The sequence below is a fragment of the Strix uralensis genome, chromosome Z, assembly GCF_047716275.1.
Source record: "Strix uralensis isolate ZFMK-TIS-50842 chromosome Z, bStrUra1, whole genome shotgun sequence".
Lineage (NCBI taxonomy): Eukaryota > Metazoa > Chordata > Aves > Strigiformes > Strigidae > Strix > Strix uralensis.
In genome coordinates, this window is record NC_134012.1 from 57,618,994 (window position 1) to 57,637,862 (window position 18,869).

At 40.0% G+C, this 18,869-nt stretch overlaps 1 protein-coding gene across 3 annotated transcripts in view; it reads left to right on the forward strand.

The window, feature by feature from the left end:
* The window catches only part of EPB41L4A (erythrocyte membrane protein band 4.1 like 4A), a 137,914-nt gene that overhangs the window by 95,848 nt on the left and 23,197 nt on the right, over window positions 1-18,869 (forward strand). For 2 of the 3 annotated variants that reach the window (XM_074856224.1, XM_074856225.1), the window contains exons 13-16: window positions 7,891-7,972; window positions 10,604-10,687; window positions 14,010-14,123; window positions 16,002-16,049. In XM_074856224.1, the coding sequence (XP_074712325.1) occupies window positions 7,891-7,972; window positions 10,604-10,687; window positions 14,010-14,123; window positions 16,002-16,049 (328 nt within the window). The remainder of the gene's footprint in view (window positions 1-7,890; window positions 7,973-10,603; window positions 10,688-14,009; window positions 14,124-16,001; window positions 16,050-18,869) is intronic. The other variant, XM_074856226.1, reaches the window with a different exon arrangement.

Sequence of the window (18,869 nt, forward strand, 5' to 3'; positions counted from 1 at the left end):
GGTCTTTGGTTCATCTTGTTTTCAAGAGGTGACTCAGAGCTGCTCCAGTGTCCTCAAGGATCTCTCAGAATGGATTTTCTCTTTTACCTTAGGTCAGTATTTATACCTAACCTTAACTGGATTGAAAAACTCCAGCTTTGTGGATAAATGTAAAAGAGATGGTGTGGATCAAACATGATACAACCCCGTGTTTGTAGTTCTAACATGAAGTATGAAAAGGAAGTTTGAAAACAGGCAGTGAGAACATGCTTTTTTTCAGGAGTCCTGTCTCTCGCTAAGAATTTTATAACTGTATGTCTTGGGATACCAACCCATTGTTTCAGCTGCTTGACCCAAGGTGTCTCTCTTGTACATCCTCTTTCCAGTTCAAGGACAGTATCCTTTTATTTTAGTATTAAGTGGAACAGAAGTTAGTGCCATGCCCTGTGCAGTTTTAACATGCTTCAGATGTGTGAGCTGTAATTCTGTTTTGCATACTGAAGATGTCAGGGGAAATTGGAAGTTTTTACAGGTGCTAGAGGAAACGTGTAAGATTAAGCACAGATCACAGGAGTCATTCCCAGAATAATGGACGTTTCCTGAAATTTAGTAGCAGAGACAGAAAGCTTTTCTAATAATGTCAAGATCCAGCTTTACATGTGATTATGCATGTATTTTTAGCTTCATCTATGACAGCAGTCATGCAGATTTCAGTCAAATTCATGCATGGACTTGAGTGTATATGTATGTGTGTTAGCAGTTTGAGAAAAAACTTGTCTGGACTTTAAAATATAAGCAAGATTTGTCTTCATCATGGGTTATTATGGCATTGTGAACTTTTGAGAGTCACCATTTTTAGAAAGATAGCAGATATGTATACCTGGAAACCTCCCATGTCTATTCTGGATGCCATCTTTTGACTCAGAAACAAAGTTGGACTGTTCTGCCTTTTAGCTGCAGTGTCTTCAAATGTAGTATAATTAGAAGTATTACCTGTGGAAAATACAAGCAGTTTACAACAGATTTTTTTTTTTTTTTAAATTTTGTTTTATTTATTTAGGTGTAAAAAGAGAAGGATTGCTTTACTTTCTGATTATGGTATCTTTTTGCTGTGTCTGCAGTTGTCAGTGGGGGCCTAAGAGGACAAAAAGCTGTTCACCCTTGAACCTAGTGACTTAGACTTTTGTTCAGCTGGGCTGTCCTGTTTGTAGGGTGGTAGTTCAAGATGTACAGCATTTCCCACCTCATTGTTCTGAACTCAGTTGTGCAGAAAATTGTGTGGCTATTCAGAGGTAAACTTGTCAGCTGAAACTTAGCCCTTAGACAGGCAGTGAAAGTCAGTCTATATTGCTGCAAGGCTGTGTGTGTTGTGCTTGTTGATTTTTTTGGTCTTTTTGGCTGAAATTGTGAGAAAAACTGAAACCTTCCTGTGGCCTGTTCTGCTGATGTAACATGACGCAAAATTCTCTGAGCAATGTGTGTTTGTAGTTTTGATGGATTTAAATATTTTGTTTTACTTTAAAACAAAAGGCTTCTTCACCATCTTACGCATATGTATTTGTGTAATCTGTATCACCCCTCTGGGTTGTTTTGCTTATAATTCAACTTAATTGATTACCCACATGTTCCAAGCGTGCAGTCATTTTTCACTGGGGCAAGTGTATTATCTCAAATGACTTAAGTGAAATGAATTTGTTTTGTTTCCCACTTAAAATATGGGCTAATGGAAGAGAGCTATGTCATTCAAGTTTCATCTTTCCCTATAAATGAGCATACTTTTTACCCTATTTTTTGATTTTGTATTTGGGTATTCACAATGATAAACATCCTGTACTTTTTCTTCCTTTAAAGAGGCTTTCTGATGCTGCAGGCAGACTAAGACTACTTCTCCTCCTTCAGACACCATGTGACAGTCTGTTGCATGTCACAAGGTTAAATCCACCCCTTTTCACCTAAACTGGTTCTTGGATGTAGCAAACTCCATTTTGCACAATAATTTGATATATAAACAAGCATCACTTGTTTAAAAATACTAACCCAATGTAGATTTTACTTTTATAGAATAATTTTTATCATGGAAATGAGCCTGGTGGTATAAACAGTTTTATGAGTTACTTAAAACTGTCCCTGACTGAAATGTTTGAGAGAATTATAAGACATTTCTTGTTAAAAGAAATATTCCTTTTGCATAATGAGATTATGCCGATGGTTATCATTGATGGCTAGTCCTTTGTTTTTGATTTTGTGCTTCTAGTATGGTATAATAAGATCAAACATGCCTTGTTCAACATTTTAAACAGGGTGATTTTAGTTTGCATGTATTACATAATTCTTAAGGTGTTTCCTGCCAGATGCCACTTAAATTAGGATCCAGGTGGACATGGCTTGTAATTCGTCTTTTAGGAATGAAAATCAGAGCTCCATTTATTCTCCCAAAACGCAAAATCAGGTAACAACAAATAGTTCTTACGCAGTAACTTCCTTCCACCTCTCAGAGTTCAGCATCTTTCCACACCTGCTTCTTTACTTTTTTTTCATTTTCTTAAGATTGCAAAATTAAGTGCATGAAAGGCTTCCTTTCTGCAGCCAGTTCAATTAGCCATTCTGGTTTTGTTTTGGTTTTATGGGACCAGTCAGAGCAGTGGTTTTGGGGGCAGTTAGATGAACCAGTAGCTACAAATGCATGGCTGTAGCATATGCAGTTTGCATCGCCTCCATCATAGAGGTGTGTGTGAAGTGCTAAAGCCTCTAACCTCTGGCATCTCATTAAAATGTTTTCCCATGTTTCTTCTTTTTGTATACGTGTTCTGGTATTATAAGCAGTTACACAGTATGTGTTTTTTATGGCTTTTTTCCTGTCACTTGAAGGTAGAGGTTAGCTATCTTTCATGGAGCAGAGTGACTAATAACGTTTCTTTGTCTCATTGGTACGTTAAAGTATGCTAAAGCCCTTAGGACTGCAGCCACTTGGTGAACTCTTGAGTTAAGAGTTGGAGTAAGTGCCAAGACAATGATAGAAAATATTTACTTTTAAGTTTTCAGTAAAAATATTTGCGCTTTAAGAGAGGGATTGAAGGAGATGATACTGTGGACAGAGAGAAGCTAGCTTTCTCATATAAAAGCTGCTGCCATTGATTGGTTCCCTGGATAGGATAGGCAGTGCAGACAGTTTGGCTTTAGCGTGGCAGATTATTTTCCTAGAATCCAGAGTACAGTGATTTAAAATGCAGTAACCGCCCTTTTGTTACTTGCTTAATATCTCAGTGGTTCTAGGGTTAGTGGAATAAATCAGACCAGGATTCTTATATTAGTGCTTTTTTTTTTTTTTGTGTGTGTGTGTGTATGTTAAGGTTGGCATTCAAGTTGCAGAAGGGTTTTTTTGTTTTGTTCTGTACTGTTGTGTATGTGAGATATTGGTAGCTTGTTTTGTTTGCTTATTCTCCCTGTTCCCTTTCAGCTTGAGAGAGAATAACAGTTGCATTTTGTTCTGGTTGCAAATCATAAACTCAGAGGTGGAACAGGATCTCCCATTATTCTGTTCTGCCCTCTCAGGGCAAGACTGATAGTGTTCAGCTTTCACAACACCATGTAGGATGAAAGCATTCATTATTCTTTTGTCTGGATGCTGCACGTGAAAAGCTTCCTGGAAGTGTCCTCTCTAGACAAACATTGATGTGACTGTTGCTGTGGGTCTGAGTTTATTCAGTGGTGGAAAACACGTTGCTTAGGGTTTGCTGTTGTTTGTTAGCTTGGGATTTGATGTGACTCTCCCTTGCACACTGGGCAGTTGTATAAACTAGTGTAAAGTAAGTGCTGGCATTCTGATATAAAAGCCAGGTAGAAAATAGGGAGTGAGTATTAAAATTACAGTACTGTCTGTATTATAGTAGTCCCTAAGCAATCACTGGCAGTCACAGTCCCTGCCCTGACTAACTTACCTATTCCCACATACACCTATCATTACTCTGCCTTACCAACCTCAGTCATGATGGTGTAGTGCATTCAAAGTCACGAATCTTTTCCCAGGAAGTTGTGAGATTGGCTTTGAAAGTTAAATTTTAGAAAATGAATCTTGGGGTAATTTTCTGTATTTACTTATTTGTTTACTTTGTGCTTTACACTTTAAAGTTTTTTTTAAAGGCCAGGTTTGTAAAGGGTGGATGTGACCGCTTCTGCGTTTCATGCATGTGGTGCAAGATGCACAAACCCTTGAGGCTACAGGTTTGGGAAACTAGTTTGGAAAATAAACATTATCACAGAGTAGGCTATGGTAGTGTAGATATACGGAAGTCAATTCATTTTTATCAGCTCTTAGTAACACACAGTGCAAAGCATGAGCTCTTACTGCATGTGTTCCGTTTGATCACACTATCTTCTGCTCTCAGTACGTATAAATGCCAACACTACTTCCAGAAAACATCAGTGAAACGGCTTTAGTTGATAAGAAACAGGCATGACAAGCTAATTAGCTTGCCAGGCTCCTGAGGTTTTGGACATTTGAGGTTTTAAAAATGTAATAGTCTATTTAAATTGAATGCACAAGTCATTATCAAGATGGCTGTAAAAGGGAATCGAAGTGTGTGCATTCACCTTACTGGAAGAGTTCAGTGCAGTGAATGCTGACAGTAACTTATCTGACAAAAGATAAACAACCAGAAAGACCTGCTACAAGTGAGATATTCAAGATTTCTGGCTATCCAAGGTATTTTTTGGAGGCCTGTTACCTTGGCATGCAAGAAACAGTGGTACAGTTAAGTTATTGCACAGTTTTTCTGGAGTCTATTCTTTTATATTAGGGATACTGTATCATACTGAGGTGTATGTTAGTAGAACATTACTGTAGTTAGTAAAAGATACATGAGGTAGAACATACTTAAAGACAATTATTACCGTTTCTGTAAGTGTGGACAGAAAGCTCTCATGAATCTAGTTATTTGTACAGAAGAATTGTACAGCAAGAGCTTTTTTATTAATAAGCAAAGCAAAGGTCCTCATGGGTGGCAGTGGAATCAAACACAGGTAATATGAGGTCTTGTCTTAGTAGGAACCTATTTTGTATTTCTGGGTAGATTCTGCCTGTGTGTGATAGTCACCCCGGTATGTTGTCTTTTCTTTGATTTTCCCTCAACTAAGTACTTATAGAGTGGTAACCAGGGAATTCAACAGTGGGAAGGAGCTGCTTCTTTTTTAAGGATTTACTAGTACTGGCTTCTCCAAAAACTGAGGTGCCCCACATAAGCTCTGTAGCACCCACTGGCCTTCATGCAGGGTGCTGAAGAAGTTGCAAAGGCATGACAGACTTTATGCGCTCAGGTGGGCTGACTTTGCATCTCATAATCCCCCATCACCTGACACCCAGAGACTACTGGGTGTCAGCAGAATGGTAAGGCTGTTGCAAAACATGACAAAGGATTAGTATTAGAGGTAGCTGTTACTTTTGTAGCACTTGACCCTTGGCTCTTTTTCTGGCAGTTGTTTCATAGCTATGACATGTTTTGGAGCATGAGTTCTTACTGCTCCATCAAGTTATGAGCACTCTGAGGGGCTTAATTGGAAGCTACCTCACTTACACAGTAATATGTGAAGTACTGTGATTATTTTTGTTTGAAAAAGTCGTATCTTTGCTGTTTTCAATGCTTCTGTGGGCCAAGTTATTATAATGGGTTATTTTATCTTATGTATTTGACCTAGGAAAGGCAAGCTAAATATATCTGCATGCAGAAAAAATATGGTCAGAAACTTTGAGATATCGTTGTAGTTTAACACTTTGACCTACTCCATTTTCATTTTGCTACCAGTACCTTCCTTAAAGGTGGGAAATTTCTGCTTCCTGTTCTTAGTGCGCTGTCATCTTTATTTATTTGTGATTTTTGGCTGTAGGCATCCATCTCTTTTTAGAGGTGAGAGGAAGAATTTTTACAGCAGTCGTTTATGGCCTTAATGAAGACTGGTGATTCTTTTTCTGATCATTTTCTCATCCGCGTTAATTCTTCTTAGTTTTTCGTCCAGTAATTCTGTCTTTTTTACCAGGCAGGTCAAAGTGGCAGTGTAACTATTGCTACATTATTGAAAACAGAAGATAGCTGCATGGACAGATGTGGAGTGTTTCAGAGAGTCTGGAGAGTTGGTGGTCTCTTATTGTATAAAACAGAGGATTTGTTCAGAATGCCAAAATTTTACTTTCCTTTCTGTCTGTGAATCTGTGCCCATTCTGCATTTCCTTCTTCAGAATATTCCAAATTCTTCCTAGTGCTTATACTTGCATAAACAACAAAAAGTGCTTTGAAGGAGCAAGTACTGTGCAAGACAGGACCCAGGCTGCTCCCCTCCCCTGACAGGCACTAGTCTGAAAAACTAAATAGGGAAAGGAGTAAACTACATCATTAAAAGTGGTAATTGATGGCAATTGATGACCAGACAAGATGCCCTAGGATATCTTAAATATTTGTGTTGAAGTAGAGGAGAGCACAGATTTTGTATGTCGGAGGGAGATATGGAAAGTTGAGGGAGATTGTGGAGAAATTCTTCTCTGAGATTGTGGAAAAAGCTTATAATGCAAAATCTCACCACAGCTTAATTTAAGACATACATTTTCATTTTAGTGAAACAAAAAGGCTTTGAGTTTGTACCACTACATTAACAACACTATGATGCTGTTGCTTGCACCCAGAGGACACAGTATTTCCTTGTTAGCAGTCTTACAGGCTTCAGTCAATCTGTTGCATTACCTTCAAGGAACATGCTCAGAATCCTGTCCAGAGCTGATGTACCTCACCAGCGATGTTGCTCTGTTGTTTTACTTAACAGCTACTTCTGGAGGTGGTAACAATTTTGTAAGAAGTGACTGAAATTGCCAGTTAGGTGAAAGGAGAATGTGTGAACTGAAGAAAAATTACAGATTAACATTAACATCACAGCATAGAAACTAAAATCAGCAGCAGTAGGAACAAACCTGTCTTGATAAGTTTAATATACTACTACATACCAAGCTGAACAGAACAGAGTTTTTTTTGTTCTTGATTCTGAGCTGTATACATCTGTACAGCATAGTCTTATCATGCTACTTTGACATTAGCTCACTATGAAATATCTAGATTCCCTTCTCCCTCAGTGCTCCTAAATCATGAATACACAAATTGGTTTCTTTGAGGCCTGTTATATCGGGGCTCAAAAAGAGGGAAGAGTGCATGTTCCTGCTGCTTCTTCACGTTCCCGTTCATGGCTCAGGTGCTTTGGGCTTTGGTTACAAAATTGGAAACTAGTCAGGTAACTTCCAAACACTGGCCAAAAATTTCTGACTCACTGAAACTGATGCTTAGTTGTTTCTGTCAGAGTATTACTGTTTATTGTCTCTCTCTGTTTACATTATTAGTTTTCTAATCCATTGATTCACAGTTATTATTTTCCTGGTTATAACTTAGGAAATGTTAGTGTTGTGTTGCACTGTGTTGCTGCATCAGTTTAAAATGGTTTCTTAGAACAAATACATTCATCTTGCTTTACCATCTAATCTAAGAATTGTTTTAGAGGTCATACTTATTCATTGGAGATTCTCAAACTTTTTCATAGTCTGTATTCTCCTCACACCTTTCTTCTCATTGGTGACTGAGTAGGGAATTTCCTTCTGGTGGCAATGGCATAGCATCCCTTTGAGAACAACAGCTTCAAACTCCTCTGTCTCGTGAAAGAGTAATGAATGCCCCCCCAATGTTAAACTTTCTTGTGATGTGGTATAACTAGAAATAAAAAAGTGTGATACTTACACACCCTTAGCAAGTAGAGCATGCATCAGATATTTTGTGTATCATTTTATCTCTCATGCTGCACTGTGTTCAGTAGGTGATTATGCTGAATAGGTGTGCAAGTGTGTATGCTACAGGACTGTTCTCTTTTTGTGTTTTTTTTTTTCAGGATCTAAGAACATGAGCCAGATTACAACAAATGGGGAAAATGAAGGAACTACCAAAATTATTGCACCTTCCCCTGTGAAAAGGTATGTAGATCAGCAGTTCTCTTCCAGCTTTTAAGAGATTGTGTATTGCATTGGGTAGAGGAACACGTTTGGAAATCATTAGTAATAGTTTATCCTGCCCTTGAGTTCAGGTCCATCTGATCTTCTGCTGACAAAGGTCAGAGAGTGTTGCTCAGTAATTTAACAAACCCTGATCTTCTGGTGAACCTGGAACAGGGGTTTCAGGTGACACAGTTTGCAAACCCATGAATCAGGACAAATTAATGGGAAGGCAAACAGTCTCAGTTTTAAATAGGAAAAAACCAGATAATGACCCACAGGATAGTCCTGTGAAGTCCTTTGTGTCTCTCCCCTGGACATGTAAAGCATTTACAGTTTGGTAGTTTACTCCGTCCTGTGTGATTCTCATGTTAATTGTCAGTCATGCTTGCAAAGCATCTTTCAGTAGCTGTTACAAGCTGAGTTTTTGTAGTTTAACATCTCATTCACTGTTGAGATACATAGTTGGTCACTTCTGCATAAGTGCTATAAATTCAAGGTAAACCATAAAACCCCTCAACAACAGTAATCTCACATGCAAATACTTTGAACGAACTTAGTCCTTTTTAAAACTGCATTCTGGAGGTAATACTAGTATCTGAAGAGCTGCCATGCTCTAATTCTCTAGCTGTAAAGTGTGTGTCTGCTCTGAATGAATAATGACCTAGGAATCTAATGCAGTGCATTCACCTCCCACGATAATTTCTCTCTTTTTTTTAAGATTTGAGCACACTATTAAATTTTTTTTAAGCCCAACTTCAGTCTGAGTATTGTTCAGTAGTTTATGCTGTGCAAATCCAATTGCTTTTTGCAATACAGAACTGAAATCTCTTTGCCTGAGTTGCTTAGTCTGTAGTAACTTAGCCTGGGAATAGACTGTATGCATATATGAGTCGATAATTAGTGGGTGCAGTATTAAGAAAATGATTTACCTGATAAAGTGTAATTTAATTTCTTTTCCTGCTGACTTACTGTAGCTTTGCATTTTTTTTTCACTATGGGAGAATTAAATGATTAACTCAGTGACCTGTAGTAACCAAAGGCTGAGGTTAAAAGTGGATTAGTGACTTAAGTAGCCAGGATTCCTTCATAAAGCTGAGTTTGTCACCTTCTGCTCTGGGCAGAGAACTCTGGCTTATATCCTCCTCTCTCTGAGCATTTGTAAAGCTTTTTTTTTCAGCTGCTTAAGTTGCTGTTTGGGAAGATATGTTGCAGTGGGTTGCTGTCAGTAATACTTCTTGAAGAGTTTAGTGGAAATCAATGTCGCTCTCTAGTTCTGTATAAGGTGAACTGCTTGTTCATGTAGAAAATGAGCTGTAGAGATGATGATCCAGGAAAAGTATGATGAGCCATTGGCAAGAGGATGGGTGAAAAAGCATGCTTCAACTGGAAGTCACCTTGCAGCACTTGGAGTGGCAGCGATCAGGCTATTTAGGAGCATTAATGGGTTGGAAGTTGTAAAACCTGATGCTGAGAATGGTAGGAATAAAGGAAGAATTGGAGCATCCTGCTGATTTTCCCCCTGTCTCCCATAGATGCAGTGGGAGACTGGTTACAGACACTGATATATTCCTTAAGCCAGGTGACTATCTTGACTGTCCTGATACTTTACCTTGCTGCAGTCAGTGAAGACAGCTCTTTCACATTGTCAGATTTATGCTCAGTGTCTAGCAAAAAAAAAACCCATAAGGAGTTATTGGGGAAGGAATGAGAAGAATATGCTACTCTATGAACCTGTGGTCTATCATGTTTTGAATAGTTATCACCCCTGCCTTTGTTGCTTCCATCTTAAAGAAGGTACTGTAGACCTGGAAAAATGGTAGAGAAATGTGATAAGGGTAATCATAGGTATGGAGTGACTCTTATACTTGGAGAGATTAAATAGTTTGTGATTCTTTCACTTGGAAAAGAGATGAGACAGTTGTTAAAAATGTATTACAAAAAATATGGGGTGGAGTTTGTGATTAGGGAACCATCATTCATAGGGCTTGTTTTTTTCTTTCTATAAGCACAGAACTAGAGAGCAACACAGGGTGGAAGTTTTGAACCAGGTGGAAGTTTTGAAATAAAAAGAAATAATTGTTTGTGCCATAGTTAAATACTGGAGCATGCAGCTACCAGGCACTACCTATACCAAAATTCAAAAATGTTCAAGAGGTGTTTAAGTAAATCAACTGAAATTCCATCAAGAGCTATGTAGACTAAAAAGCAGATAAAACCTCTGATTCAATAATCTGTTAACTGCATATTGTGGAAGTCTGTAAGAGCAATTTGTAGATTTGCCCTATTGTTAGACTTTTTGCCTAAGCATCTATTCTCGTTTATTCTGAGACAAGATTGACCTTTCTTCTGACTCAGTGCCACCATAGTGATGAGCTTGTAGAGCTGATTTTTGGGTCTTTTTTTTCCTTCCAGTCTCTCTTTCTAGGAGAGATTCTTCGACATAGCAGCTGTTTGCCCTCTTTCACATAGCAGGCAAATAACTGTATGCCAGAGTGGGTCTCTGTGATGATTGTATGCCTTTAAGATTAATTTTTAAGAGGTCAGGGGAGACAACATGTGATCTGTACACTATGGGTTTAAAAAAAAATAAAAATCTGTACTTTTGTTTAGCTTTAAAAAGATGAAAAATGAAAACAGTCCAGAAACCCAAAGAAGTAAAACAAGCACACCATGGGAGGAAAATCGCCTGCAGAGGTAAGATGAGGTGTGATATCTTAGGTATTGTGCAGTAGTAAATATAATCCATGGCAATAGACTGAAGGGTACCGTTATATTACTGTATTAACAGGTTCACAATAAAGCTGTATTGCATATAAGAAGATAGGTCCTGTCATGGGTAATTAACCAGGTAAAAAGTTAGGAAGATAGGTGTAGGAGGAAGTGGTCAGTGGATGAGAGTCAGTAGTGGCTTTCCACAGAGATCTGCTCATAGACCTCTGCTATTGAGTATATTTGTCCAAGACCTGGAAAAGGAGTGATAGTTTGGTGATGGGACAGAATTGTTTAGGATAATGAGAGTGCAAGTTGTCTGTGACAAGTGGCAGAAAGGCCCCTAAAGTATGAGTGATGAATCACTGGGTCGTGAATGATGTTGAGTCAGTAAGTGTAAAGAGAGGCACACGGGAACAAAAAAATAACCCTAGATTTCTGAGTAAAATGAGGTGCTGCAGAGTTACGGTGGATAACTTAGTGAAAACATCACCCGCTCAGCCGTCAGAAAAAACAATTAGCAAATATTAGGAAAGCAAGAGAACAGTATTATGCCATTACATAAATTTGTGGATCACATGTTTGTTTCATGAGTTGTGAGTGCAGTTCTGATGTCCTTATCTCAGGAGAAGGAAAAGGCTTTGAGAGAGGCAGCAAGAGTACTCAAAGGTGTGAATGGCTGTGCAAGAATTCTGTACAAGGAGCAGTGGCATTGGCCGGGCAGGACTCTTCCTTCAGTCTGGGAAAGAGATAATTTCAGGGAATGTGGTCTAGAAAATAATGAATACTACAGGGAAAGGAGAAAGAGATCAGGATTGTATTCTTTGAGCATAAGAACTTCAGATAAAGCTATTGGAAGTGGTTTAAAAATGTTGAGAAAGGCAGTGAGTAGTGATTTACCTGTGGTTCTCCTTTACAAGGGATGCTGAAAGTTAGTGGATTCCTGGGCGAAGCTGGGTGAGTCATGGAAGAGAAATCCCCAAGGGCTTCTCAAGACAGAGGTATAGCAGCTGACTAGTACCCTGGGCTGGGAATAGTGGGGGGACTGAAGGAGCACTGGAGAGCTGCCATATGTATTCAGTTTTTGCTTCCTGTAGGTGGTTGCTTATGGCCACTGTTGGAAACAGGCCATTGAACTAGACAGCACATTAAGTGTAATTTAGAATGGTCCTGCTTCTTTGTGATGATTTAGATCTAGACATGGTGTGTCTTTTGGGGCACTGTGATGATTTACCCTATGTGCTCCTTCTCTAAACATCAAAAGTGTTCAGAGTAGGGACAAGGCAGTGTGCAAATATTCTCTTGCTAAGATAGATGTTTATTTGTGTTTTTTAAAGAAGTTGTGTCAGCTTCTCACATTGTGGTTCCAGCATGAAAAGTGCTCTCAGAATAGCAGGAAGTTTGATCGCCCAGGACCCAAATTGGTAGGATTGAGTTTTTGCAAGTCCATCTATTCTAAAGGACTACACAGTTTTAGACACATAAGCAGACTGTATGCTACACAGAGGCTTTCATAGCTTCTAATAGTAGTTCTTGTTGAGATGAACTGTGGCAGCTTCTCAACTGTGCAGAGCAGTGCCGTAATCAGCAGTCTGCAGAAGCAGGTGAAGAGGTGTGTATCCAGTTTGAAGGCCAGCGGGTTTTAGGAAAGCAGAAAGAAATAACTGGAATTTGGTGAGAATACCATATTTACCACATGTTGTGAAAAGGACTAAGTAATGTTTGGTAAAAATGTGTGGCTGAGTTTAGCATCCTTCCTCCAAAAAGTCATGGAACATCAGTATACCACCTTAGACTGATATGTACTCCATTACAGGCTCTGTTACACTGTTGGAAGAGGTCTTTACTCTTCTGTAGTAAGGTGTGACAGGCTGGAGCGATGGGCTGAGGCCAACTGTAGGAGTTTCAATAAGGCCAAATGCCGGGTGCTGCACTTGGGCCACAACAACCCCCAGCAGCGCTACAGGCTTGGGGAGGAGTGGCTGGAGAGCTGCCAGTCAGAGAGGGACCTGGGGGTGTTGATTGACAGCTGGATGAACATGAGCCAGCAGTGTGCCCAGGTGGCCAAGAAGGCCAATGGCATCCTGGCTTGTATCAGGAATAGCGTGGGCAACAGGGACAGGGAAGGGATCTTAGCCCTGTACTTGGGACTGGTGAGGCCGCACCTCGATGACTGTGTTCAGTTTTGGGCCCTCACTACAAAAAGGACATTGAATTACTCGAGTGTGTCCAGAGAAGGGCAACGAAGCTGGTGAAGGGTCTGGAGCACAGGTCGTACGAGGAGCGGCTGAGGGAACTGGGGTTGTTTAGTCTGGAGAAGAGGAGGCTGAGGGGAGACCTCATCACCCTCTACAACTACCTGAAAGGAGGTTGCAGAGAGATGAGGATGAGTCTCTTTAACCAAGTAATAAGTGATAGGACAAGAGGGAATGGCCTCAAGTTGCACCAGGGAAGGTTTAGACTAGATATTAGGAAGTATTTCTTTCCAGAACGGGTGTTAGGCGTTGGAATGGGCTGCCCAGGGAGGTGGTGGAGTCCCCATCCCTGGAGGTGTTTAAGAGTCGGGTCGACATAGCGCTGAGGGATCTGGTGTATTTGGGAACAGTCAGTGTTAGCTTAATGGTTGGACTAGATGATCTTCAAGGTATTTTCCAACCTTGATGATTCTGTGATTCGGTATCACAGGATAGTCTATACAGACATATGATAGTCTACATCTAATTTGGTAACAACCCAACCCATTGGGTCCCAGTCAGGCTTACGTACATAACCTGAAGCTTGAAACACCTCCACACCATTGGTAGAGCGTTGTGTGGATGAACAGCAGAGAGCTGGAGCTAAAATTGTTTCATGATCCCAAGCATTATCTCTGTGGTGAAGACATGTTATGGCAGGAACAGTCTTCAACTTGTATCTGTGGAAAACATGAAAAATAGAGGTGCATTTGAATGCCTAGCTCTGGGATGGATAAATCATATGAAAGCACAGAAATTTTATTATGCTAAAAGAATGTGTATATACTAGGCTCTAGATTTGTAAGCTTAGAGCTGTTGGCTTGGCAGTGCTGAGATCTCTCTCCTACATTTTCAAGGTTCAGTGTAAAATATTTATTGCTGGAAAGCAGTACCACTGTATTTACATAGCATGCACACTCACACATACATGTATAGCTGAATATGTATGTAAGTGTGTGCGTGAGCCTTCTCAGTTTTTGCAGGCTGAATCTCAGTTAGCTGACCTAACTGTCTTGCTCTTTAAAGCCAACTGTCTTTAAAATCAACTGTTTGCTCTTGCTTTTGAACCCTAGTGGGCTGTATAATTCTCCCAGTGACCGCAATAAATCACCAAAGTTTCCTTACTCTCGGCGACGGAATCCATCAGGTGGCAGTGAGAATGAGTCTGGGCAGCCGGTCCGAAGGAGGTAAGAGCTCTGAGTTTAATTACCGTTAGCTTCTCACTGTGGAAAGCTTGAGGTCCTGCATGCTCTGTGTTCAGTAAAGTCTCTTGGAGGCCCAGCTAGGTCCTGGGAAAAGGGGTAGGGGCCAGTTGTTACTCCAAAAAAACCCTGAGTAAGAATACCAGATCTGCTCTTGGAAAGGAAGCTTTGGTCAGGACCTTTGCTCGTATGCTGTTCTGGGTACTGGGAAAATTATGTTAAAAATATGAGAAATCGCATTATTGGCACGTGCAAGATCCTTTCACTTGCTGCAGCTATTTTTCCCTGATGAAGGAAAGTACTGATGGATGTTGCTTGGTTGACAATGAGCTTCTAATACAGAGCAGCATTTTGTTTTATGTACATTGCTTTGCTTTACGTGCAACAAAGATTAAAGGAATGAACCATAAAGCTGTCTTCAACAGTCCCATGTGTGAATTACTTCACATTAGAGAGGATGCCAGCAAAAATACTGGGAGATACTTAACATCAAAAAACTATGAGATACTTAATGTGTTTTTAATGGGTTTGTGCTGAATTGAGTATCTTAAGTAAAATTAAATGGATGGAGATTCTGTGCTGTGTGTCCTGGAGTACGTCCAAAATGTGAGTTACGGGGACAGTTCTGAAGTGATACAGTTCTGAGAGACTACATGTTACTTGGGACAATTTGTCCTGCTAAGAAGCTGCTTTCATTGCTGAGGTACTGTGGTGCTGTGATCTGTTGTGAAGTATAGGCAAGCATAGCTATGGTGCCATATTCATTGCAGTCTTCTAGGACTGCCTAGTAGCCAGTATCTGGGAGTTACATCTCCTTCTGACATCTCTGAAGTGATTACTGGTTTGGCTTTCAAAGCCAGGGTTTGCAAAGGGGTGTCTGACAATGCATCTGTATCTATGAGGAAATCTAGTTGAATGTGGAGCTTTCATATTTGTCAGGTTTCTGAGCTGCTCCAGATCTTTTATCTGCCATTATCTGTCTAGAACAGGAGTGAAGAAACTCACCCATGGTGTATGCATAGTGACCTCATGCCTGAGTTAAAGTAAATCAGTGTAGCTGTCTCAGAGTCAATAGTTATGCTGATGTACCCTGTTGGATAGAGCCCTTGTAGGTATTAATAGCAGTGTGTTTCCTGAATGGGTTTTCTGATTCATTGCTAGCTTAGTTGTCAGAAGACTTGTTGGGCTTTGTAAAAACAAAGGAATAGAGATGTGCAGTGCAAAACTGTCCTGTACCAAGAAAAGAACAGTGTTTGTGCACTGAGCAGTAGGAAATTTTTTGAGATGCCAAGTGTTTATCATCTGGGATTTGCATTTGGCTGATCTACTTGGTGGACAGGTGGTCGTGCCAATAGCAAGTTTTCTCTTGGACCACCACACCAACAAAATGTATATAAAAGCCTTATCTCATACGTGAGACTGTGAAGACTGACAATAGTAGGTAGATTATAACCTAATTACATCTTCCTGAACCTCGATTTTATTCATGTGCTTTTCTTTTTCAACTGTTTAATTAAACAATAGCCATGTTGTTTATACAGTCTTTGCTGGAGTTAAGAGGAAAACATCAGGCTTTGTTATGCTGGAAACAGTAGGAAACTCTAAGGGCCAGCATACTATGCTTAACCTTGCAAGTCAGGGCTTTGCAATGAGAGCTTGAATGGGATCATGCCTTTGCAACTTACTCTTCAGGTGTCCTGAAAAGTTGGAAACAAGCACACGTCCTTTTTAATCTGCCTTAAATTATGCTGACAAAATGCCTTTGTAAAGTTTGTTGTTGGTGTTTTTTTTTAAATGGGAGTTTTTGTGTATTTGTGTTAAGTGACCTGATGGCATTTCAGTAAAACTTCCTTAATGTCACAGGAAAAATCAAAACAGTGGTGAAGATTCAGATTTAAAGCAAAGGGGAAGGTAAATATGTTATCTATAGCAGCCATGAAATGATAGCGAAGGTACTAATCATATTTTAGTTCCCTGCATCCCCTCCCTTCCTTCTTTTTCCCAAATCTTCTTAAATGTTTAAAAGGCTTGTTGTGTTCCATCTATTTAATTTTTTCTTTCCTACCTTACTTTACTAAAACTGCTCTGTAGGATAGACTCATCACAGCACAGATTCCTACAAGCTGCCTTGCACATTGTTACTACAACATGCTGGAAACAGTTGGTGGAAGTTTACTAAAGGCTTGCCTGCAACTTGAAGGTCAATTCCAGAAGTCTTAGGATTCTACATCTGCAGATTTTGGTTTGAGTTCTCCAGTCTCCCAGTCCACTTTTAATTAATCTGTTTTGAAAACAAGTGTACTGTTATTTGAGATAAATTGTCCCGTAAAAGGTAGCTGCAAAGGCATATGCAACTTCTTACGGTCTTCTCACTGTCTTGCACATTTTTTGCTGGTTTTTTTTCTTAAGCTTCTTTTTTTCCCCTGTGCAGTCTTGAGCAGTTGTCACATTTCCAAATAAAATGCTGGTGTGAATTCGGGTGTGCCCCTCAACAACTTGAGCTTTTGACAGATCTTTGCATCTGGACTTCTCTAGTGACACATCTGCCTGCCATGACCCTGTGCTGTGCTTCTCCTTGCTCCTGTGCTCCTGCCCTGGCTGCTGGAAAAAGGAGACAGTGCAGTGCATTTTGATGTGAGAGACTCTTGAAGCTTGCGAAGAAGAGGAGGCAGTCCTAGGATCTGATTCATGGCTGCAGCATGGGAAAGGAGCTCTGGCAGAGATAAAAACAGCTTGGGGACAATCACAGGAAGTCAGGGAAACTGCTCACATACTTTGTACCTATTATAAAATAACAGATTATTTTTTTGACAGATGTTAGCATTACAAGCTGCCAGTAATAATCCTGTGATAGATGGCCACCACATAAAACTGAGAGGATTTAGTTAGGCATCTCAGGTGGAAAGCGCCAGTGCTCAGAAGGGACCTCTTCCCAAAGGCTGTGCCTGCTGTATTACATTACAAATGTACAGGTTTGTTATTGTGTATTGTAATAGGTCTTCTCCACTTCCTCAGAATTTGGCTACTCTCCTCTCATTTTAATCAGAAAAAGACTGCACCAGAATATGAGCCTTCTCTGTCAACTGTTGTTCTGAAATACCAAATCCTGCAACGAACCCTCAAAGCCCTCTCCAGGACTGTATTTGTTCTGTGTTTCTTGCCAAACCGACTATGCCTTCTTTCTTGCTCCTGTGTCAGACCATATAGGTATACTACCTGCAAAATATCAAATATATTGCATGACCAAGAAGACATGAGAAAAAAGGATGAAAGGTGCTTTCTAATTGTCAGAGATCAGGATAATGTGTGTTCTTGCACCTGACTTAGGAAACCACATTTGTTTCTGGTTTTGGTATTTTATTCAGTTCAGTAAAAGCTGATGTTTAATATTCAGTGAAAGATAATATTCTGACAGCCAGCATGAGCAGCTGCCACTCAGCTGACAGCTCAGCACCTCTTCTGTCTCCCCACAAGTGCTTTCCTGTCAGGGAGCACAAGGTAATTTGATGTGCAGTATCCAAAAGGTGGATCAGATTTTCATTCCTGAAAAGCTAGAGAGGCTTATCTTGGATTTGAGCAAATAGGATGTTTTATTTCGCGTTTCTCCTGTCACGGTGTGATTTTTGCTGCCTTGGTACCTCATGGGATAAATTGCTTAAATCAGCACAAGAAAATACTTGAAGTGCTGAGAAAGGTAGAACAGAGTTGCTCTGATGACCTGAAAGTATGAAAGAACAGTGTTGCTCAGATGACCTAGTAATGTTGAGATTCAAGATTAGTGGAATATTTATTAAAGATCTGATAGGATTTTTGGGGAAAAAGGGATACTTTGGGGCCTGTAAGGTCTGCTGCAGTTCTAGGGCGTTTATTGCTCTGAACTCTCTGAATGTGCTTGAGTCAATTTTTTGGACACCATCTTTTAATCTTCCTTCTTCCTTTGGGGTTATATTTTTCTGTTGTAGCATACATCTTTCTTATCCTCACTTTGAGCTTCACCCAGAAATATGTATTTTCACCTGGGAAGGTGGCTATCCTGAGCCTCTGAGCTTTAAATTACGGGCTGTGAAATTTGATGATGGGGAGAGGTTTCTGTTGCTTCTCTGGGGAAATTTCTCTTTTCCAAGCCTATTCCCTTCAGACAAGCTGGGTTGAACTGATTTTTCTGGGCTTTAATTGTCCTGTTATTCTAAAGCATTCCTATTTGAATGGAATCTATTTGAGATAATGATTTCCAAGTTTAGGAGAGGAGCAAGACCAGACTCCATACACTGAGGCATTTAATGACACAGAAATTTGATAAAACCAACCATAATTCACTGGTATTATGGGCAAATTCATAAGACTGTCCACTGTGTCAGAAGGACATCTATAACAGTGTCCTAGTGACAGAGGCAGAGGGTAGAGTGATGTGTTCCTGACCAGATAGGACATTCAGGGGAGGTCCATGCTGCAACTATTCTGTTCTCTAGGAATTCTCTCTCATCTTTTCTCATCCTGCTTGCGCTCTTCCCCCTAAACTGTTAGAACATGCAGTGAGCTGGTGCTTGTCAGTAGCCTCTAACCTTGTTATGAAATATTTCCCCTTGCCTGTTACCTACACCTAATGAAGTGCCTTCACTCCTCAGCTTGTGCAAGGTATAGTTTAACAAATCTGTCCTCTTATGGAAGTGGCTTATCAAAGAGCAAATGAAAAGCCAGGAGGCACAAGAAAGTATGTGTCTCTGCCAGCAG